The sequence below is a fragment of the Jaculus jaculus genome, chromosome 1, assembly GCF_020740685.1.
Source record: "Jaculus jaculus isolate mJacJac1 chromosome 1, mJacJac1.mat.Y.cur, whole genome shotgun sequence".
Classification (NCBI taxonomy): Eukaryota; Metazoa; Chordata; class Mammalia; order Rodentia; family Dipodidae; genus Jaculus; species Jaculus jaculus.
Genome location: NC_059102.1, coordinates 23478390 through 23502301, shown reverse-complemented (window position 1 = coordinate 23502301; position 23912 = coordinate 23478390). Strand labels below are relative to the sequence as shown.

The 23912-nt window shown below is 37.1% G+C and overlaps 1 protein-coding gene across 2 annotated transcripts in view; it reads left to right on the top strand.

Moving 5' to 3' along the window:
• Nucleotides 1-23442, top strand: part of Pdcd4 (programmed cell death 4) — a 30646-nt gene extending 7204 nt beyond the window's left edge. For both annotated transcript variants that reach the window (XM_045140243.1, XM_045140251.1), the window contains exons 3-12: nucleotides 4473-4775; nucleotides 6426-6520; nucleotides 9251-9364; nucleotides 11745-11966; nucleotides 13355-13452; nucleotides 14282-14396; nucleotides 17451-17558; nucleotides 17960-18070; nucleotides 19067-19206; nucleotides 22729-23442. In XM_045140243.1, coding sequence (XP_044996178.1) covers nucleotides 4473-4775; nucleotides 6426-6520; nucleotides 9251-9364; nucleotides 11745-11966; nucleotides 13355-13452; nucleotides 14282-14396; nucleotides 17451-17558; nucleotides 17960-18070; nucleotides 19067-19206; nucleotides 22729-22789 — 1367 coding nt within the window. In that variant the 3' untranslated portion in view covers nucleotides 22790-23442. The remainder of the gene's footprint in view (nucleotides 1-4472; nucleotides 4776-6425; nucleotides 6521-9250; nucleotides 9365-11744; nucleotides 11967-13354; nucleotides 13453-14281; nucleotides 14397-17450; nucleotides 17559-17959; nucleotides 18071-19066; nucleotides 19207-22728) is intronic.
• The last annotated feature ends 470 nt before the right edge of the window (nucleotides 23443-23912 follow it).

The window sequence follows — 23912 nt, the reverse complement described above, 5'->3', positions numbered from 1 at the left end:
TATGGTCTATTTTAGAGAATGTTCCATATACTGCTGAAAAGCATGTGTATTCTGAAGCACATGGATGAAATGTCCTGTATATATCTGTTAGGTCCATTTGTTCTATGACCTCATTTAATCCAAATGCATCTTCGTTTGTCTTTTGCTGAGGTGACCTGTCAGTTAATGAGAGTAGGATGTTGAAGTTATCCATTATAACAGTGTTTGGTGTTATCTGTGACCTTAGTTCCAATAGCATTTGTTTGATGAAATTGGGAGCCCCTATGTTAGGTGCATATATGTTTAGGATTGATATACCCTCTTGGTGGAGTTTTCCTTTAATCAATATAAAGTGGCCTTCCTTATTTTTCCTAACAAATGTTGGTCTGAAGTCTACCCTGTCAGATATTAGGATAGCAACTCCTGCTTGTTTTCTAGGCCCATGTGTTTGAAACACTGTTTTACATCCTTTCACCCTAAGATAATGTGCATCATTTATAGAAAGGTGAGTTTCTTGGAGGCAACAAATTGAAGGATCCTGCTATTTTTTTTTTTTTTTCAAGGTAGGGTCTCACTCCTTAGGCTGGCCTGGAATTTATTATGTAGTTTCAGGGTGGCCCTGAACTCATAGCATTCCTCCTACCTCTGCCTCCCGAGGGCTGGGATGAGATTAAAGGCATACACCACCACGCTGGGCTAGGATCCTTCTTTTTAATTTAGTCTGCAAACCTGTGTCTTTTGGTTAGGGCATTGAAGCCATTGATATTAAGAGTTATTATTGAAAGGTGTGTATTTATTTTTTGACATTTTTCTTTTTGAATTGAGAAAGGTTTAACACATCTAGGTTTTTTAATAGGTTGATTAAAATTTTTAGTTTCAACATTTCAAAGCCCTGAATGAACATTGACTGGACACATAATTATAAGTAGGCATATGTTACAGTCAGGTTTGAATTGCTGGTAGAAATCACCCAACCAAGAGTTTTCCCACTGCTTGTGGGAAAAAAAAGAGGTTCGTTTTGGTTTACAGGCTTGAGGGGGAAGCTCCATGATGGCAGGGAAAACGATAGCATGAGCAGAAGGTGGACATCACCCTCTGGCCAACATAAGGTGGACAACAGCAACAGGAGAGTGTGCCAAACGCTGGCATGGAGAAACTGGCTATAACACCCATAAACCTGCCTCCAACAATACACTGCCTCTAGGAGGCTTTAATTTCCAATACCTATTAGCTGGGGAGACTAGCATTCAGAACACCTAAGTTTATGGGGGACATCAAACCACATTCCACCCCTGGCCCCCATAAACTGATAACCATACATGTTTTAAAATGTAATACATTTATCAAACTTTATAAGTCTCCATAGTTTTTATCAATCCCAATGATGTTCAAACATCCCCATAGTCCAAGGTCTTTCAACTGAGCCATAATACCAAAAATATCCCCCCACAGGGCATAATGGCACAGAATAAACATTCACATTGCAAAAGATGGCATTAGGCCTAGCAAAGAAACATTTAGACAATATGAGTTTTAAAACAACCAGGACAAACATCAAACTCTGTAGCTTTAAGTCCAACAACTCTAGTCAATGACAAGTTTCCAAGTCCAATAATTCTAACCAGGAACAAGTCTCTGGTATTCCAATTCTGCCCCTCCAGCTAGGCTACTCACAGTCCTAGAAAACTTCCTGTGGGATCAGCAGCTCTCCTTGGCAGCCATCTCATGGTCCCGGCATCTCCCTGGGTCTCTACTGCAACACACAGTTCATCCTCATGACGCCCATCGGGTCTCCATGCAGGCATCCAGCAAACCTGCTTCATACTGCCTATGGCTGTTTCCAAAACACAAAACGGTGTTGGAAACTCAATGACCGTCTGTTTCCTGCATTTTTTATACTCCACAGCATCAGATAGAGTGCCAGTTTGTTAATCCAGGGGGGAATAAAGCAGACTTTGAAGAACAGGACACTCCTTGAGCACTCAGGCCCCTTTAAAAGAGTCTGCATTCTTCTTGTTGCTCTAGTGCAGGTCAGCTGGCCCAATCTCAAAGGTTGTAATCTCTCAATTGCAGCTGAATAGGCAGCAGTTTTGGCCTAAAGATTTCTTTCTGTGTCATACCCCTGTGTTCACACCAGTTCATTTCTTCACAAAGCAGTCTTGCACAACTTCTCAGTACACAGGCATAACGGCAAGCTTTTCACACAAACTGCTTCCAGCCCAGTCCAAGCAAAGCTTTTTTTCACTCTCATAAGCTAAACCTCACAGTCCATAGTTCTTACTGCATTCAGGTCTTTTAACTCTGACCAGAATAGTCCATCAAGCTGTACTTACAGCTCTGCAAGGCATCTCTTAGGTCAAGGTTTCAAATCCTTCCACATTCCTCTTGAAAGTCAGCTCCAAAAGGCCAAAGCCACACAGTCAGGTGTCTAGCAGCAATCCCACTCCTCAGTACCACTTTACTGTTGCAATCAGGTTTGCATTACTGGTAGAAATCACCCAACCAAGGGCAATTTGTGGGGAAAAAAGAGGTTTATTTTGGCTTACAGGCTGGAGGGGAAAGTTCCACGATGGCAGGGAAAACAACAGCATGAGCAGAGGGTGGACATCACTCCCTGGAGAACATGAGGTGAACAATAGCAACAGGAGTGTGTGCCAAACACCACTATGGGGGAAACTGGCTATAACACCCATAAGCCCCCTTCCAATAATACACTGCCTCCAGGAGGCTTTAATTTCCAATAGCTATCAGCTGGGGAGACTATCATTCAGAACACCTAAGTTTATGGGGGACACCTGAGTCAAACCACCACAGCATACTTAAAACTGTTTGGGGGCTTAGTGGTTAAGTGCTGGCCTGTGAAGCCTAAGGACACCGGTTCAAGGCTCAATGCCCCAGGACCCACGTTAACCAGATGCACAAGGGGGCACACGCTTCTGGAGTTTGTTTGCAGGGGCTGGAGGTCCTGGTTCACCCATTCTCTACCTCTCTCTGTCTCAAATGAATAAAAATAAATCAGAAAAAAGAAGTAAAAAAATTGTTTGGGTGATTCAGCTCTGATGAGTTAGCCACACTGAACAAAACTCTGGTGCAGTAATAATTCAGAAGGCTTTCTGACTAAAAGTGTTTAGAGAGCCAGGTATGGTGGCATATGCCTTTAATTCAAGCTCTAGGGAGGCTGAGGTAGGAGGATCACAGTTGAGTTCAAGACTAGCCAGGAGCTACAGAATAAGTTCCAGGTCAGCCTGGGCTACAGTGAGGCCCTGCTAGAGAGATGGCTCAGCAGTTAAGGCACTTGCTTGCAAAGCCTGACATCCTGGGTTTGAATACCCAGTACCCATGTAAAGCCAGATGCACAAAGTGGTATATGTGTCTGGAGTTCATTGCAGTGGCAAGAGGCTCTGGTGCACCCATTCTGTTTCTCCTTGTATATAAATATAAATATAAATATATATGTATGTATGTATAAATAGACAAAAAGTATTTAGTGTTACTTTTGCTATAGATGTTAGGGAATAAGACTTGAGGTATTTCCTAAATAATTTGGATAACTGAGAGACTAGTTATTAAATGACATTTCTTTTTTTTTTTTTTTTTGGTTTTTCGAGGTAGGGTCTCACTCTGGTCCAGGCTGACCTGGAATTAACTCTGTAGTCTCAGGGTGGCCTTGAACTCATGGCATTCCTCCTACCTCTGCCTCCCAAGAGCTGGGATTAAAGGCGTGCGCCACCACGCCCGGCTAAATGACATTTCAAGTAAGGGACCATATGGAACTCCAATATGGTAGTGTTTTTCAGGGGACAATGTGCCCATCTTTTGTAGACTAGAAACTTCATAGAATAGAAACTAATTTGAGTCAATTATGGAGAGATGAAGTACGATTTGGAGATCATGGTTTTGAAAACATGCCCTATTTTGAAGCTCAGTTATTAACTATGATGACAAATTTGCCAATGTGTTGCTTGCTCTCTGGAGTTATTCATCTTTGTAATTAAGTAGATAGTATTTGGACAGTCATTTAAATATACTCTGAGCCTTAGTTTTCATATTTGTATAAATGGTATAATTAGTTTCTGAATTTGGTAGTACCACTATAAGGCTTAATAAATAATAGACATTCTGTAAATAGATTATCTCCCATCAAGATCCTTTGTCTTAATACCTTCAGGTACTCAACTCTTTGTTTACAAGTCTGATTTTTTGGTATTCATATTAAGATAAATTTTATTATCACATTAAACATGTTATGTGACTTTTTCTCAGGAAAATTTGCTTATTAAAAGTTAATGCCTATTTACTTTCCTTGACAATACGAAAAGTAATATTTAGTTGTTATTTATTAGATTGATCCATATGAAGTTGACAATATGACTGTTAACTAATCTATAAAAATGTTAATTTCATATGAGTTGCTATGATCAAATTTAAGACTATGTGGCCTAATAGTAGATACTTAAAATACTTAGTTTTCTCTCTTTGTTTTTCTCTTTAAGATCCTGATAATTTAAGTGACTCTTTCTTTTCTGGTGATGAAGAAAATACTGGTACTGAAGAAATAAAGAATGAAATAAATGGAAATTGGATTTCCGCATCCTCCATTAACGAAGCTAGAATTAATGCCAAAGCAAAAAGACGACTACGAAAAAACTCATCCCGGGACTCTGGGAGAGGCGATTCTGTCAGTGATAATGGAAGCGAAACAATTAGAAGTGGAGTAACTGTGCCCACCAGTCCAAAAGGAAGGCTGCTAGATAGACGATCTAGATCTGGGAAGGGAAGAGGACTGCCAAAGAAAGGTTGGCATATACCATGTGCAGTGAATAAATGTGGAAGAATTGTCTAGTCCTTGTACTGTAATTTTCATCTAAGAATGATAGAAATATGAACAATCATAAGGGTTTTATGGTTTGTGCGTGTGTGTGTGTGTGTGTGTGTGTGTGTGTGTGTATTTACATAGTAATACTAAGGACCATATTATGTTTTCCTTTAACAATATTTTATTTATTTGAGAGAGACAGAGTGAAAGAAAGCACGAGTGTGCCAGGGCCTCCAGCTACTGCACATGAACTCCAGATGTATGTGCCACTCTGCATCTGGTTTTACATGGCTAGTGAGGAATTGAACCCTGGGCTAGCAGGCTTTGCAAATACCTTTCATCACTGAGCCACCTCCTTAGCCCAGGTTTATTTATTTTTGACAACTTAATTTTTTTTTCCCAGCAAAGTAGAGTATATGCTGATACTTTTCAGTTATATATGCATTTTAAAAGAAGTCGTGAATCCATAAGTGTTACTGAATAAATCTGTTTTTTTTTTCACTGTTAATAACAGTATAAATTATCTGTGTCTATACATGTGGTATGTGCCCTATGTTGCAGAGGATAGAGAAGGAAAGTGCCCATAATCATTTTTACACTGCCTTATTATTTGGAGCTTGTGCTTATTTTCAGTTAGACTGGCTGACCACAACACTCCTGTCCTTGCTCCATGTAAGACTGGGGTTAGGCATGCACAGCCATGCCTGGCTTTTTATGTGGGTGTTGAAGATTGAATCCAGGTCTTCATGCTTATACAGCAAGTGCTTACCTACTGAGCCATCTCCCCAGTCCCCTAATTTATATTTTAACATTTTCCTAGATCTGTTTCTGAGTCTTTATAGCTCTGCTTTTTGAGTATTTTGACATTTATGCTTAAACAGTTACTTGTAACGTACTGCTATTTGCATTTGCAAAGTATAGTTTAATGTATACTTTTATACCTAAAGTAAATTTAATGTTCACCTAGTAGGCAGTGTATGTGTGTGTGTTTTGAAGCAGGTTTTCACTCTAGTTGACCCAGAATTCACCTACTTTGTAGTTCAGGCTGGTCTTAAACTCATTGCGATCCACTTACCTCAGCTTCCCAGTGTTGGGATTAAAGTCATGCACCACCATGCCTGACATTTTTTTTTTCTTTTGTTGAATAGTCTTGCTGAGCTTTGCATGCCACATTTTGCTGTTTTTGATGTGTGTGTTTTCTCTCGCTGTCTCTCAGAAATGTCAAGAATTTAGAGCTCAACTGTGGTATCATTTCCCATAAGTTCCTCAATAGGTCTACTCTTCAGATTTTCTAAAAAAATATTTTAAAACCTTTGCCTTTTTAGTTTTTAAGTCTTACATTATTTATTATTTGCACTTGATACTTTAGCTTTAGGAAATAAAAAATACTGGGCTGAGAAGATGGCATATTGTTTAAAGGTGCAAAATGCATACAATCAAATGGGATCTAAATAAAAAGTTTCAAATATATTTTTTAACTGGAAAAACTAGCATAGAAATAAAAAACACAGATTTTTTTTTTTTTTTTTACCTGTTACTTAACACTTTCATATTTACCGTTTCAAATTTTGGTTGTTTGGCAGGCTGTCAGCTTTGTGTTCTTTTTTTTTTAAATTATAAACTTTTTCAGGTGGTGCAGGAGGGAAAGGTGTCTGGGGTACACCTGGGCAGGTATATGATGTGGAGGAAGTGGATGTGAAAGATCCAAACTATGACGATGACCAGGTATTAATTACTTTTTTAATATTCAGAATGCTTGTAAAGCTGGGTGTGGTGGTGTATGCCTTTAATCCTAGCACTCGGGAGGCAGAGGTAGGAGGATTGCTGTGAGTTTGAAGCCACCCTGAGATGATATAGTGAATTCCAGGCTAGAGTGACACCCTACCTCAGAAAAGAAAAGAAAGGATGGCTTAGCAGTTAAGGCATTTGCCTACAAAGCCAAAGGACCCAGGTTTGATTCCCTAGGATCCATGTTAGCCAGATGTATAAGGTGGTACACATGTCTTGAGTTCATTTGCAGTGGCTGGAGGCCCTGGTGTGCCCATTTTCTCTCTCTGTCTTGCTCCCTCTTTCTCTGTCAAATAAATAATATAATAAAAAATAAAACAGGAAAAAATGTAAACTTTTAGTTTTATTCATAAGTTCGTGAAGTGATGTGCATTAATTTATACTCTGTAGCTATCAAATCATATATTTATTCACACAGCATGTATATTAAGATCAGAACTCCGTTTGCTAAGTTAATTTCAGATTAGGAAAACCAGTTAGTTTATAATTATGTGTAATTTTCACTTTGCTTCTAGAGTCAAAAGGATGTAAGTTTAGGGTTAGGATCATTGAATTAGGATTGTTAAATTTATTAGAGTTCACATAGCTACTATATTAGTTGAAAAAGGAGATATGTAACATTTTGAATATCCTATGATATATCTGAATATCCTAAGAATTACAGATAATTAAGTTTTGAGGATATGTGCATTTTTCTCCAGGGTTAATGCCAAAATGCAAATGTATTAATATTTATTGTGAAGTTTTATACATATATATGTTTTTTAACATGTATGATGTGTGTTGGCATGTGTGTGACAGCCAGAGCTGTGTATTAGGTGTCTTCCTCAGTTGCTCTGCCTTTATTTACGTAAGCAGGGGCCTTGTCACTTTAACTCAGAGCTCACTGATTAAGCTCCTCTAGCTGGATAACTTGCCCTGCATATCCCATCCCTTCTTCTCTAGTATGAAGACTACAGGTTGCATGCTGCCATGCTCGCCTGGCATTTACATGGGTGTTAAAAGAATCAAATACTGGCCCACATGTTTGTAGAGCAAGCACTTATCTGCTGAGACATCTTCCTAGCTTGTATACTTTTCAATGAAAAAATTCCAAAAATAGAGATTAGTGTCATAGTCAGCTTCACATTGCTGGGATGAACCTCCAAACCAGACACAGTTTATGGTAGGAAAAGGATTTATTTAATGTTTATAGATTGAGGGGTTGTTCTATAATGGTAGAAGACGCTTTTACAGGTCCATGCACACAGATACTGCCACTAGCACACTCTAGAAACTGCAGGCAGAACTCAACCAACTATTGCATACCTTAGACTAGAAATCAGATCTGCCTCCAAGTACACCTTAGGGCTGAACCCTAAGATCTGCCAGGGTGACACCTCCTCCAGCAAGGTGGCTGGAGATCTCTAATTATAAGCTTTAGTAAACTCCTGAATCTATTGGGAATATCCATTGTAAACTATGACAATTAGTATAATGATCCTGCTTGTACTCAACTTTAAGCTGTATCAGTATCAATGCTTAATTATTTGTTAACTTGTAGGCAACCTTACTTAATCCTGTACCTTTATATACTTTCTACCTTCTTTTTGTGTACTCCCCTGTTCCCAATTCTGGATTATTTAAAATTAAATTCCAGCTTTCACGAAGTTCTTTTTTTTTTTTTTTTTTTACATTCTGTCTTTGAACAGCATAAGAACTGGTGATAAAAAATGTAAACAGTAAAATATCAGGGTATATGGTGATTTCATTGTTTATTGTTTGTATGTACTTATTTACTTTAATGATTGGACATGGAAATATTTCTATGAAACATGAAAAAACTAGATTTAAAATTAATGGTGTGCAAATATTGTGGAATCTGCTTCATATTTATTGTTTTCCAAGTATATGTTGTTAGACTGTAGACAGTCACAAATTGCATAGATATTTTAGTACAAGTTTTTGTGTGGGAGAGACATGGTTTTGTGATTGTCATTTTAATCTTCCTTTTTAAAATTTCAGTTAGAATAGTGCTTTTCCTTAGGTTATTTTTATTATTACAATATTGATTTTCTATACTTTGATTATGGTTATTATAAAAGCTTTGGTTCTTGCTTTCATTATTTATTTTTATTTATTTGTTAGAGACAGAGAGAAGGGAAGAGAGAGAGAATGGACATATCAGGGCCTTTAGCCACTGCAAACGAACTCCAGATGCATGTGCCACCATGTGCATCTGGCTTACGTGAGACTTGGAGAATTGAACCTGGGTCTTTAGGCTTCGCAGGCATGCGCCTTAACCAGCCCTGGCTCTTGGCTTATTTATTTTAAATATTTTGTTGACTTAATTGAATTTGAATTAAAAAAAAGAAACCTTTCAACTAGAGAGAAATAGAGAGAGATAGACACAGCAAGAGAGAATGGCGAGCCAGGACCTTTAGCCACTGCAGACAAATTCTGGATGCATGTATCACTTTGTGCATCTGGTTTTACATGGGTACTGGGCAATTTAACCTGGGTCATTAGGGTTTGCAGTCAAGCACCTTGACTGTCTAGCCATCTTTCCAGTCCTGAATTTGAACTTTTTATCTTGCCTAAATGTGATAACTAACCAGTTGGAATTTAAAATTCCAATTAGTTTATCTGAATACTTTGTCCTTACATATGTCTCTCATCTTCTCATAGGAGAACTGTGTTTATGAAACTTTAGTTTTACCTTTGGATGAAACAGCATTTGAGAAGACTTTGACACCAATTATACAGGAATATTTTGAGCATGGAGATACTAATGAAGTTGCGGTAGGTGTAAAGTTACAAGTATAATTTATTTAGTGTAGGAGAGAAAACGCTATTAGAAGCATGCTTGTATATTTGGGATCTGATGAGATCTACATACTGTGTCTTTTCTGGGGAAAAAATGATACAACCACTATTTTTTTAAAAAATAAATACACATTTAGCCAGGCGTGGTGGCGCATGCCTTTAATCCTAGCACTTGGGAGGTAGAAGTGGGAGGATCACCGAGAGTTCGAGGCCACCCTGAGACTACATAGTTAATTCCAGGTCAGCCTGGACCAGAGTGAGACCCTACCTCGAAAAACCAAAAAAAAAAATAAATAAATAAAATAAATACACATTTATAACATCTGTTTTTGTAACTTATAAAAGATAATTTTAGCAATTTCAGGGCACTTATGGATTGTCTGAAGCCTCTTCATGAGACTCAGTTAAGCAAGCCTGAATGTTCTGGATTAGCTTAAAGGTATCTTTGTTTTTTTTTAAAAAATATTTTTATTTATTTGGCAGAGAGAGGGAGGGAGGAAGAGAGAGAGAGAGAGAGAGAGCGCGCGCGCGCGCGCATGGGTGCACCAGGGCCTCTGCATTGCAAACGAACTCCAGATGTGTGTACCCCCTTATGCATCTGGCTAATGTGGGTCCTGGGGAATTGAACCTGGGTCCTTTGGCTTTGAAGCCAAACGCCTTAGCCACTAAGTCATCCCTCCAGATCTAAGGTCTCTTTGTATCAAAAAACAAAGAACACCAATACAGCTATTTAAAAACAAAAAGTAAACCAAGAGAATAAAATTATGTTTTTGAAACGTAATTTGTGTGAGAATATTTAATGTGTTTATCATTTTTTCATAAAATAAATCTAAAAGGGTAAAATAAAATTATTGTTTTCATTAGGATTATAGAATGAAATACAGTAGAAGTTATTTAAAGACATTTTATTATTTGGATTGTTAAAATCCAGACTGGTCTTTTTTGATTTACATGTTTCATAATGTGATTTGTCTGCTATTTGAGGTTTGTTATCTTTGGATTTGCAGGATTTCAGTTCAAAATAATTACTGGTTTATTGCATTGCCACATGGGGGGAATTTGTGATAGGTGATTCCTACTCTATGCCCAGTCAGCTGAAGGAAATGATAGTAGACAGCTCTTAAAATACAAGGTAAAACATTCTGTTGGAGCAAAAGAGTCATGTGATGGCAAGGACTATTAATATTTGATTGTCCTGTAAACCAGTTGTATCCTGATGAACCAAGGAATGAGCAGTGTTATGGAAGTATAAAATGGAGAACAATCAAAGAGGTGTTTTTGAGGCATCTGATGATGAGAAAGCTTTCCAGGAAAAAGAGTATCATATTTAAAAACATTGTTAAATTATAGTCAGAGGAAAATGAAATTATCAAGATGAAGGAATTACTAACAAGGATACCACTTAGGTAGCTGTGAAAATAGTTCTGGCATTCTTTTAGTGATATATCATGATTTAAAGAACCTCAAAAAAATTTTCAGTAAAGAAGTCCCTCTTAAGTAATGGATTTAGAACTTAGCCTTTAGGTTTATACCACCTGTATTCTACTTCAGGTTATTTTGATCATTAAATTGAGGTAATACAAAATGTCTGTTACAATGCCTGATAACACTGTTAGTGGTCAGTATATATTAATTGCTATTTTCAATGGGGGAAGTTAATTTTATCCCAGCACTTAAATAAAACATTAATCTCACTTTAGATACATGTTAAATTTTTCATGAAACAGTAAACTTTTGTCTTCTTTTTATGAAGAGTGTGTAGATGGCCTATAATCTAAAAATGAATTTCACAATAAATGCTTATCTAATAGTATTCCTAGAAATAATGGTAATAGAATGTCAAGCCAAGGATTAAAGGATTAGTTAATTCAAAACTTAGCAATGGGCTGGAGAGATGGTTTAGTGGGTAAGGCGCATACCTGCAATGCCAAAGGACCCAGGTTCGACTTCCCAGTACACACATAAGCCAGATGTACAAGGGAGCGTCTGGAGTTTGTTTGCAGTGCCTGGAGGTCCTGGCACACCTATTTTCCCTCTCTCTCCCTGCCTATTTCTGTATCTTTCTCTCTCAAATAAATAAATCTTAACAAAAAAAAACCCTTAGCAGTATTTTGTTGTTTAATAAACTATTTTCAGTATAATTCATAGTCTTGGATATATTGATATTCAGGCAGTAAAAGCTAGACAAAGTAGATTAATACTACTATTCTGACTGTGCTTAATAGTTCTATTTCTCTGACTATATCTAAGAAAGGGAAAGATAATATATAGAGGCATAATTTTCCAAAAATAAAACTCCATTGAGCTATAATGACATGCTTTCTAAAATACATTTTTTCCCTATTCTTTTCAATAGGAAATGTTAAGAGATTTAAACCTTGGAGAAATGAAAAGTGGAGTACCGGTGTTGGCAGTGTCGTTGGCACTGGAGGGCAAGGCTAGTCATAGAGAAATGACATCTAAGCTTCTTTCTGACCTTTGTGGGACAGTCATGAGCACAAATGATGTAGAAAAGTCATTTGATAAGTTGTTGAAAGATCTACCTGAATTAGCATTGGATACTCCTAGAGCACCCCAGGTTTGTGTCAGTTTTTGTGTCATTTTTTTTTGTTCATTACTTTCTACACTTAAATGACTATAAAAATAATACATTATCCTAGCAAATTTTAATAGATGGAAGGGAAATGGCATTGTGGTACTGGAGAGATGGCTCAGCTCTTAAGACGCTTGCCTCCAAAGCCTAAGGATCTGGGTTCAATTCTCTAGTACTCATGTAAAGCCAGATATACAGAGAGGCAATGCATTTGGAGCTCGTGAGCTAGAAGCCCTGGCACACCTGTGTTCTCTCTCTCCTTGCAAATAAATAAATAAATAAAAATTTTAAAATGCATTGTAACTTTGTGTATTTTTTTCTAACTTAAAAAAATATAGCTGGGTGTGGTGGCACATGCCTTTAATCCCAGCACTTGGAGGCAGAAGGAGAATGGCTCTAAGTTTCAGGCCAGCCTGGGGTAGAGTAAGACCCTACCTTGAAGAATAAACAAAAAATTTATTTGCATGTATATGTGTGTGTATGGGCACGCCTGGGTCTCTTGATATTATAAGCGCGCATCTGGCTTTACCTGGGTACTAAATTAAATTCTGGCTGGCAGGCTTTGTAAGCATTTGCATTTAAACACTGAGACATCTCCCTAGCTCCTTTTCTAACTTTCTTTTTTTGGGTGGGGTTTCAAGGTAGGGTGTCACTCCAACCCTGGCTGACCTGAAATTCATTATGTAGTCTCAGGGTGACCTCGAACTCATTGCAATCCTCCTTGTACTACACCCAGTTTAACTTTTGCTTGCTTTTATTTTTTTGAGTACTAGGGATTGAACTCAGGGTCTTGCATATGCTAGGTAATATACCCAACCCTCTTTTAAACAGTCTCATTGAGACTGTAAGCTGAATTTTATCTTATTCCTTCCTTCCCCATGCTGTGCATACATTTTAGGTTTTTTTTTTTTCTATGCTTTTTTTTTTTTTTTTTTTTAGTGTGTGTGGAATGTGTTTTATACACGTGTGGAGATGTTCATATATATATATATATATATATATATATATACACACACACACACACACACACACACACACACACATATATATATATATTTTAGAAAATGCATTTCTCTTGACTTTTAGCCATTTTGACAAGTATTTTTGATCATATGTTAAGATAGTGTGCAAAGTATTGGGATTTAATAGCAAAACAGATGTTGCCTTGACTCCAATGGCATTTTAACTTGAAGGCCAATATGGAGTAAGTGCCAAGAGTAATTGATGTTAAATAGGTGCTTTTTGAATATCCTAATAAATATTTTAGGCATTGGCTATAGTACAACTAATTGTTATCATTCATGTATTTAGAAATTGTATCCTGTAAGGGTTTATTTTAGAATTTTTTAAATAGCTCTCTCTCTTTCTTATAGTTGGTGGGCCAGTTTATTGCTAGAGCTGTTGGAGATGGAATTTTATGTAATACCTATATTGATAGTTACAAAGGAACTGTAGATTGTGTACAGGCTAGGTAAGTAAAAAATTTTGCTACTTAGCATTTCAAAACTATAGCATCCTGTGAAATGAAACTTGCATTAATCAGACATTATGGACATGTATTTGCCATTAGTCTATATTCCACTGGTAAAATTATTGGCATGAAATAACAGAAAGAAGACAGTAATAAAATGCTGAAGTGTAGTTGGGTGTTACCTAACATTGCAAGTCACCCTTTTCTGAGCCTCAGTCTCCTTACTTATAAAATGAAAGCACCACATGTACAATGTTTAAAGTCTCTTCCAGTTCTATGATTCTATAGTCATTTAATATTCTAACAAGATGAACAATCTTATTAGCAGAAGAGCCCCATTTATAGTTTTATTTTTTAATATAGAAATCTTTACTTAGAAAATTTCCTTTTCATTTTTGATTTCATTGCTTTTAAGCCAATGAGGTATTTTGGCTCTATGCTTTTAATTTTCTGGAGACTTAGATTGTGTCTTTAGACACGCCTTAGGTTTCCCAGGTCTAGATGTTAACTTTGTAGGGCTACTTTAGTTTTTAGTTGCCTAACCTTGGATGGAAAGGCCTAGATGTAGATAAGTTAGTTATATGTGAAATGTTCTTTTATTGGTGATCATTTATTTTGTAATGTCTTTTTTTGTTGTTGAGCAGTGGAAGTAAGACAACATGAGAATATTAATAATACATTTTTGGTACCTACTTTTTGTCTTGAAAGTTTTCAAAAGTTTATATTGCTTTGGTATATGAAAGTTTTCAGTTCATGTAGGATTTTATCTGTTGATAATTTGCTTAGCCTAGGCATGTATTAAAATTAATTTTTTTTTTTTTTTTGGTAGAGCTGCTCTGGATAAGGCTACTGTGCTCCTGAGTATGTCTAAAGGTGGAAAACGTAAAGATAGTGTCTGGGGCTCTGGAGGTGGGCAGCAATCTGTCAATCAACTTGTTAAAGAGGTATTTACTGGGTATTACAAATTTATGTGCATTTGTGTGAAAGAAAAAACTTATCTACTATCTTTTTTTAAAAATTTTAACTTCAGTCATGGTCAATATGCTAGGGAAACGAAGCAAGTAAGAACAGTAAAGGGCATTCAGATTCGAAAGAAATAAAACCAGCTCTATAGACAGATGACATAATCCATCTGAATCCATAAAATAATTTCGAAGATCTAAACCAAACTAATAATTCAGCAAGTTTATAGGATATAAGATTACCATATACAATTTAGTTCTCTAGTAGTAGCAGTGAATGATTGGAAGTAAATTAAAACTGCATTTACAATAAAACACTCAGAAATTGAACAAAAAAAGCCATATCTTATTTGCTGAAAATTGTAAAAAAAATTGCTGAAAGATAACCCATGTTTATGGATGGGAAGACTTAATATTATTAAGATAAAAATCCTTTCTAGATACGATATTTTAAGAAACTGCCAAGATGTTTTATGATAGGTGAATTACTGAAGAACTAAAATAAAACTACCAGTATATGAGTTTGAGATAGACCTTATTTGGATACCCATATGCAGGGAAGCAAGGGTTAATTAAAGACCATTTTTGAAATCTATTTATGCTCTTATAATCTGTCATTTTGAAAAATACATTGAATATGATGGGAACATTTTACTCTTGTGTTATTTATTTGGAAGCTGAAAGAGAATGACAGAGAATGGGCACACCAGGCTGACAGCCACTGCAAATGAACGTCAGATGCATGTGCCACTTTGTGCATCTGGTTTTTACATGTGTGGTGGGAATTGATCTGGGTTATTGGCTTAGTAGGCAAGGCCTTAACCACAGAACCATCTCTGCAGCTCCAATATGTACTTTTATTTTTGTTTTTTCAAGGTAGAGTTTTGTCCTAACCCAGGCTAACCTGGAATTCACTATGTAGTCTCAGGGTGGCCTCAAACTCAGGGCAATCCTCCTACCTCTGCCTCCCAAGTGCTGGGATTAAGGCATGAACCACCATGCCCAGCAATGATGTGCTTTTTCTTTTTTTTAAAGAAGGCAATAGGAATTATTAGATATGTCTAGTGATAAAATTTTCCTTTTCCTTTTAAGAACATACATAATTTGGAAGTAGTTTTCTGTTTTTTCCTTTTGGAAGATTTTTTTTGGTTTTTCCAGGTAGAGTCTCACTTTAGCTCAGGCTGACCTGGCATTCACTATGTAGTCTCAGGACATCCTCAAACCCACAGCAATCCTACCTCTGCCTCCTGAGTGCTGGAATAGAAGTAGATTTCTTAGTAAAATTACTTTATTCAGTCAGCTAACATTCATTTAGTGTAGTGCCCAGTATATGGAAGATGGTTTTTCTAAGCAGTCTTGCATTCTTAGTTGAAAATTTTAATGTTTATAATCTTTTCCCATTTTTTTCCCCCCTAAAGTCAGAGATGTTACTACATAGCTTGAGTTGGGTACAATTATAAAACTAGAAGCTGAATTACTGAATTTTTTTGATACTTAGTTTCAAATCCTCAGTTGTAAAGAGAAACTATATGAAAATATTTGCCCTGTCTAGTAATGCCCCATTATCTTCCTTTACTTTTTGGCTGCCACTGCATTAATATCTTCCTGATACTTTGTACCACTTTAAAAACTCATGGAGACTGTAAGTTAGTGCCCTCTAGTGGTTTTTTGATTTATATATTTTCCTTTTTATTAGTAGTATTATGATTAACATTTAAAATATATTTATTTATTTATTTATTTGACAGAGAAAGGAAGAGAGAGAGAGAATGAATGGGCATACCAGGTCCTCTAGCCACTGCAAACAAACTCCAGACACATGTGCCCCCTTGTGCATCTGGCTAATGTGTGTCCTCGGGAATTGAACCTGAGTCCTTTGGCTTTGCAGGCAAACACCTTAACTGTTAAGCCATCCCTCCAGCCCTCCCCCCAAATATTTTTATTAGAGCCGGGCATGTGGTGCATGCCTTTAATCCCAGCACTCAGGAGGCAGAGGTAGGAGGATCACCGTGAGTTTGAGGCCACCCTGAGACTACATAGTGAGTTCTAGGTCAATGTGAGCTACAGTAAGACCGTACCTTGCGGGGGGCGGGGGGGGGGGGGAATATCTATCTATCTATCTATCTATCTATCTATCTATCTATCTATCTATACACACACACACACACACACACACACACATATATACACAAATACACATATATATGTGTGTGTATATATATATATCTCCCCCCCCAGCACATATCTACACATATACACAAATACACATATATACGTGTGTGTGTGTGTGTTTATTATTTGAGAGGGGGTGGAGAGCAAGAGAGAGAAAATGAGCCAGGATCTCAAGCCACAGCAGACAAACTCCAGGCACATGTGCTACCTTGTGTATGTGGCTTATGTGGGTCCTGAGGAATCGAAGCTGGGTCCTTTGGCTTTGCAAGCAGGTGCCTTAACCACTCAGCCATGTCTCCAGCCCCTAACACCTTTTTAATAGGATGCATTATAGTCCCAACCCAGGCCTATTTAGACACACTGAAGTTCTGTATTTGCTTCATATCAATGAACCATCCAAAGGTTTTATTTTGAGAGAGAGAGAAGGAGAGAGAGGGGGAGAGAGAGAGAGAGAGAATGAATAGGAAAGAGAGAGAGAGAATGAATAGGAATGGGTACGTTAGGACCTTCAGCCTGCTGCGGAAACCAAATGTGTGTGCCCCCTTGTGGCACATGTGCAACATTATGCACTTGCATTACTGTGCATCTGGCTGTGTGGGAATTGGAGATTTGAACATGAGTTCTTAGGCTTTGCAGGCATGCACCTTAACTGCTAAGCCATCTCTCTAGTCCTGGAAGTTTATTTTTAAATATGAAAAGTTATTTTATGATAGTACCATGATAAGGATGTATGTTCTTACTTGTGACTTGCTGTGTCATTATGTAATTAGTATATTGGATGAATGTAAAACAATTTTAGGCAAGCACAATCTTTTTTCCAAAAATCAGGAATTTTAACATATTTCCACTTTTAAATCTTAACAGATTGATATGCTGCTGAAAGAGTATTTACTCTCTGGAGATATATCTGAAGCTGAACATTGCCTTAAGGAACTGGAAGTACCTCATTTTCACCATGAGCTTGTATATGAAGTATGATAACTTTCCCACAACAAAGAGAATTTTTAATCATCCCTTTAGCACAACAGTAATACTTATTTAATAATACATATTCTTTTTTCTTTTTTTAAAAATTTTTCGAGGTATGGTCTTTCTCTATCCCTGGCTGACCTGGAATTCACTATGTAGACTCAGGCTGGCCTTGAACTCATGGCAGTCCTCTGACCTCTGCCTCTTGAGTGCTGGAATTAAAGATGTGCATCACCATGCCCTGCTGTTCTTTCTGTCTTAAACTATTAGATGACCTTAAAACTTCCATAATCATTACAAATTTATACAGTCATTACACATTAGAGAAGGGATCTGATACATTTTAGGAGCAGTAGTTTCTTATGAGTTAATGACCAAAAATTCGTTTACTATTCAATTTTTAGGCTATTGTATTGGTTTTAGAGTCAACTGGAGAAAGTGCATTCAAGATGATTTTGGATTTATTAAAATCCTTGTGGAAGTCTTCTACAATTACTGTAGACCAAATGAAAAGAGTAAGTATGACATTATTTTGAACAGCTTTAAGGCTTAACTGTATGATTAAGTAAAGCCTATGACTTGTTAGTAAAAGTTTATTCTAGATTTGTTTATTATTATGCCTGTAGGTTTTGTTTTTCTACTGTTTGGGTTTGAAACTCATAAGGATTCTTGGACTGTAGTAACACTTTAGTGCTTTTTTAAAATTCCTCTGTTTCTAAGATAATTTGCTTTATATCTAGGAAAAAAACATTTAAATGAGTTGTACTTCAGTTTTTTCTTATTTAAAATATTTTTTCAAATATTTATTTGAGAGATAACAAGGCAGATAGAGAGAAAATGGGCACGTGAGGGCTCTAGCCACTGCAAATGAACTCCAGGTGCATGTGCCACCTTTTTCATCTGGCTTTATGTAGGTACTGGGGCTTGGAACCTGTGTCCTTTGGCTTTGTAGGCAAGCGTGGATATGGGGAATCAAACCTGGGTCTTTTGGTTTTGCAGACAAGCACCTTCACTGCTCTCTAGTCTCTATTTAATTTTTTTAAAAAATTATTTATTTATTTATTGGAGAGCGAGATAGAGGATGGGCATGGCAGGGTCTCTAACCATTGCAAACAAACGCCAGTTACATGTGCCACCTTGTGCATCTGGCTTATGTGGGAACTGAGGAACTGAACTTGGGTCTTTAGGCTTCGCAGGCAAACACCTTGACTGCTAAGCCATCTCTCCAGCCTCCTATTTAAAAGTTTATGTGTTATTTTTGAAATGTTGATGAGGTTATTTGTTTTGCATTTTTATGCAAAGAGGCAGGACTTTTGCTCAGTGTCTGATGTTTGCCCACTAAAGTTTTAAAGAAACACTCTACCATCAAATTAACTTTATTTTCAAGGTTTAAATTCGACTTATTTCACTTTGTAAACAGTTGGCTTTACGTATAGATACATAAGTAAAAATTGGTTCTATGGCATGTATTTTATAGGTTAACAATTCTGTGTATAATTTCATTGTTAAAGGGTTATGAGAGAATTTACAATGAAATTCCAGACATTAATCTTGATGCCCCACATTCATATTCTGTGCTTGAGAGATTTGTGGAGGAATGTTTTCAGGCTGGAATAATTTCCAAACAACTCCGAGATCTTTGTCCTTCAAGGTACTTTAAATATTTTCTCATTGTAGAATACTTAGTATGTGGGAGATAAGATAGTTTACTTATTCTAACTCTAATAAACATAAAAATCTTTCTGGAAGAGAACCATTTACTGGGAGTTTATGGAGAAACTTGTTTTGTTTCCTTGTAAATCTATATTAAATTTTCTCTTTGTGGAATAGTTCTGTGTGTCAGGCTGTAAGTGGTTTTCATGTGAGTAGGTATTATTACCAAGAATATGATGTATGTGTAATGTACCTTCTCCATGTTTAGATAACTTGTACATGGCAAAGACCAAATTTAAATTTATACTTTTTTTTTTAACGATTTCACAGATCAAAGGCTTTTTCCTATACTGTGTAGCTTCTTTTCCTCATAGAATGGAGAAATAGGACGTTTTTGTCTGTGTATAGGTGTGCAGGCCCATTTCTTTGTGTGTGGATACATGTGTGGGTGTGTGCATTTGTACATGGAGGCCACAGATTGACATTGTTTTCCTTTATGATTTGCTTTTCCACTGTATTTTTTTTACTAAAATATTATTTATTTATAAGCAGAGAGATAGAGAATATGAATGAATGAGTATGAATGGGCACTCTTGGGCCGCTAACCACTTCAAATGAACTCCAAATGGATGTGCCACTTTGTGCATCTGACAGTGTGGGTGTGGGTACTGGGAAATTGAACTTAAGTCATTAGGCATTGCAGGCAAGCACCTTAACTGCTGAGCCATCTCTCTAGCCCAACACCTTATTTTTTTTGTTTATTTTTTCTTACTTATTTGACAGTGAGAGAAAGAGATTGAAAAAGAGAGAGAGAGAGAGGGAGAATGGGTGCACCAGGGCCTCCAGCCACTGCAAACGAACTCCAGACACGTGTGCCCCTTGTGCATCTGGCTAACGTGGGTCCTGGGGAATCGAGCCTCAAACTGGGGGTCCTTAGGCTTCACAGGCCAAGCTTCTAACCACTAAGCCATTTCTCCAGCCCCCAACACCTTATTCTTTTGAGACAGGGTCTCTTATTGAATCTGCAACTCAAGACTAGGCTATACACTACTTGGATAGCAAGCCTCAGGGATCCTCCTGTCTCCACCTCCCTAGTGCTGGGATTACAGGTGTGCACTACCATGCCCAGAATTAAAATGAACAAGCAAACAAACAAAAAACAATTATTTATTCAAGGATGAGAACAAGAGTCAGAGAATAGGTGTGCCAGCGTCTGTAGCCATTGCAAACGAACTCCAGACGCATTGAACCTGGGTCCTTTGCAGGCAGGCGTCTTAACTGCTAAGCCATCTATCTCTCCAGTCCCATACCTAGCAATTTGTGTGCATGCTGGGGATCCAATGTCAGGTCCTCCTGCTTGCACAGCAGACTCTGTACCCACTGAGCCACTTCCCCAGCCTTCCTCCATAGTCCTAATTTTAAGATTTGGAGTATTTAACCACTAGTACTAGCAGAGTAGTAAAACTAATATTTAACAGCTAATAGATTTCTCTAGGTAAGAAATTGGAGGATTGCAGAGGGATCAACCTTATCCAATGTCACAAGGCTAGTAAGTGACAGTCACATTTTAAAAACATTGTTAAAATTTTCTTTTCTTTTTTATTCGAAAGTCAGAGAAAGAGCCTAAGGGCACTCCAAGGCCTCTTGCTGTACTGCAAATGAACTCTAGATGGATGCACCACTTTGTGCATCTGGCTCTATGTGGGTACTGGGGAATTGAATGCGGGGCAGCTAGCTTTGCAAGGAAGTGCCTTTAACTGCAAGCCATCTTCCCAGCCCAGTCTCCCAAAATATTTTGCTTCTGGGACAACACACTATAAATAGCAAAATAGGATACATAGAATTACTAATTTAAGAGCTACTTGATTTGAATCAACTCTTGTAAAACAGGATTATAAATTCAAGGTGGTCATATTGATTACACGAAGTAATGGATATAAAAATGCTTGGAAAAGTTCTAAAGTAAATCCTCACCCAGCTATAAGTAAGATAAGAGGATAAGAACTCAGGTTCTCATGTTTATGCAGCAAACACTTTACCACCTGAGCTGCCTTCGAGACGTGGGACTCATTGTTAGAAAGTGTGTGTGGAGGGCAGGGCAGATGTGTTTTGCTTTGTAGGTGATTACTTAAGGAGTTGATAGGGTTTTCTTGGTTAAACTAAGCTTATAATGTAGTAAGTTGCACCTAAACATGTTTATTTTGAGTACATTGTAAATTTTCATTTTTTTAATTAAAAGTTTGTTTTTATTTATTGGGGCAGGGGAGAAAGAGAGGCAGAGGCTAGCGTAAGCGCTTTAACAACTAAGCAATCTCTCCAGCCCAGCCTCTTGCTGCTGCAAATGATCACCACCTGATACTTTTCACCACTGTTTTTGTTAGGCTGATGTGGGTGGCTTGGGAGTTGAACCCAGGCTCAAAGGCTTTGTGAGACTGCACCTTAGCTAACTTCCCAGCCCCAAGCTTCATTTTGTTCTGTGAAATTTGTTTCAGAAAAATATTTCTTGGTAGTCTCTCTAGAAAGTTTGTTAGCCATTGAGAGAAAAGTGCAAAATGGTTGTAAATAAAATTAATAGTGGCAGTAAAAATGGTTGGAGATGAAGATCTTGGCTTGGTGATGGCACAGTTTGTGTGTCAAATGATAGGCATCAGTAAAAGGCTTCTTGCTGCTCACTGTGTCATCCTTTACCTTGGTCTTAACATAGTCTTAGCCTTTAGGCTCTTCCTTCTGGCCTATTTTTAGCAAAGGTAGCAAGAATCCCAAAATGGAGCATAGGCTAAAATTGGATTTGTTTCCTACATTCATGTTAGTACTTTCCTAAAGCTGAGAAAAATTTGTTAAATATACACATTTTGATTGGTTCTAGTTTGTGTAATTCTCAGTCATGTTAAAATTGTTTGCTGTTTGTCTCCTTGCTTAGTTTTCAAATAATGAGGTAGAGATAGATACATATTAGAGGTAGAAATAAATATTAAATTCTAAATAAAATGTCATTTTCTATTTTTACTTTTTAAAAAAATATTTATTTGACAGAGAAAGAGGGAAGGAAGGAATGTGTGTGTGAGAGAGAGAGAGAGACAGAGAGAGAGAGGGAGAAGGGAGTGTGTGTGTGTGGGGGGGGGGAGGGAATGAATAGGCACGCCAGGGCCTCCAGCCACTGCAAATGAACTCTAGACGCGTGTGCCCCCTTGTGCATTTGGCTAATGTGGGTCCTGGGGAACTGAACCTGGGTCCTTTGGCTTTGCAGGCAAATACCTTAACCACTAAGCCATTCCTCCAGCTCATACTTTTAAGCTCTAAATTTAAATTTATCACCTTTAATGCTAGCCATCTCCCCAGCTCCCATTTTATAAAGCTAAGATGTATTGCAAGGAAAAATCTTTTTCATAGTAATTAAGACATGATGAGTGTAGAAGCAACCATTATGAAGACTCTTTAAATCTTAAATGTATAAGCAAAAACAATGCAGAAAGGATTCAAATCTTTATGTGTTTTCATGTTTTTGTTCTTTTCATTACAGGGGCAGAAAGCGTTTTGTAAGTGAAGGAGATGGAGGTCGTCTTAAACCAGAGAGCTACTGAAACTAAGAACTCTTGCAGTCTTAGATGTTATAAAATATATATCTGAATTGTAAGAGTTGTTAGCACAGGTTTCTTTTTTTTTTTTTTAAGTACTTGTTTTGGGTACAAGGCATTTCTGAAATTTTATAAACTTACATTTAAGGGGAATTTTTAAAGGAAGTATTTTTTTTTCTTTGACGGGATTAAAGGAGAGACAGAAAAGTAACCACTTCTTAAGTGGAATATTGTAATAAGCTACCTTTTTTAAGTGCCATGTTTATGACCTAATCATTCCAAGTTTTGCATTGACGTCTGACTGCCACTCCTTTCTTTCAAGGACAGTGTTTTTTTGTAGTAAAATCACTGGTTTATACAAAGCTTTATTTAGGGGGTAAAGTTAAGCTGCTAAAACCCCATGTTGGCTGCTGCTGTTGAAATACTGTGCTTTGGGAGTTAAAAAAAAATTTTTTTTTGTCTTAAAGAATTTTTAAAAAATGAGTTAAGTCATGAGACTTTTTCATCTTTCCAGGGAACATATTGATTGGTCTTTAAAGACTAGACAGTTAAGTAAATGGTGGCTGGAACATCTATTTTTCTACAAAACTGGAAAAATGAACCCGGTTCTACAAGAATGTACAACAAAATAAAACATGTGAAGCAGTGTTGATTCTTTAGTGGGAGTACGTTTATTTTGTCTTTTGAAAGCTTAGATTTCTTGTCTAGCCTATACAAGGCCCTATGTATAATAAACCCTAACATTTCAATCTCGGGTATTAATATGTAGCCTAGGTTGGCCTTGAATTTAAAGCAGTTCTCTTATCTCAGCTTCCTAAGTACTGAGATTTAAGGCATGTACCATCATGTTTGGCATTTGGGAGTCAAAGATAGCAAGATCACAGCAAGTTCCAGGCCTGCCTGATTTACATAGTGAGATAGACTGTTTCAAAAAGAAACAGCAACAAAAAGACCCCCAAACTTTAAAATTTTATACAGCATAAGGAAGCATGAAACACTTGGGAACTTAGTGAATTCAAACTGATACATTTTATTTAACTTGCAAACATTTAAATCAACAGCACAATAGTAAAAAAAAAAAAACAACTCTTTTAGTATTCTATTAGGGAAGATGCATGCAGTTTAATCT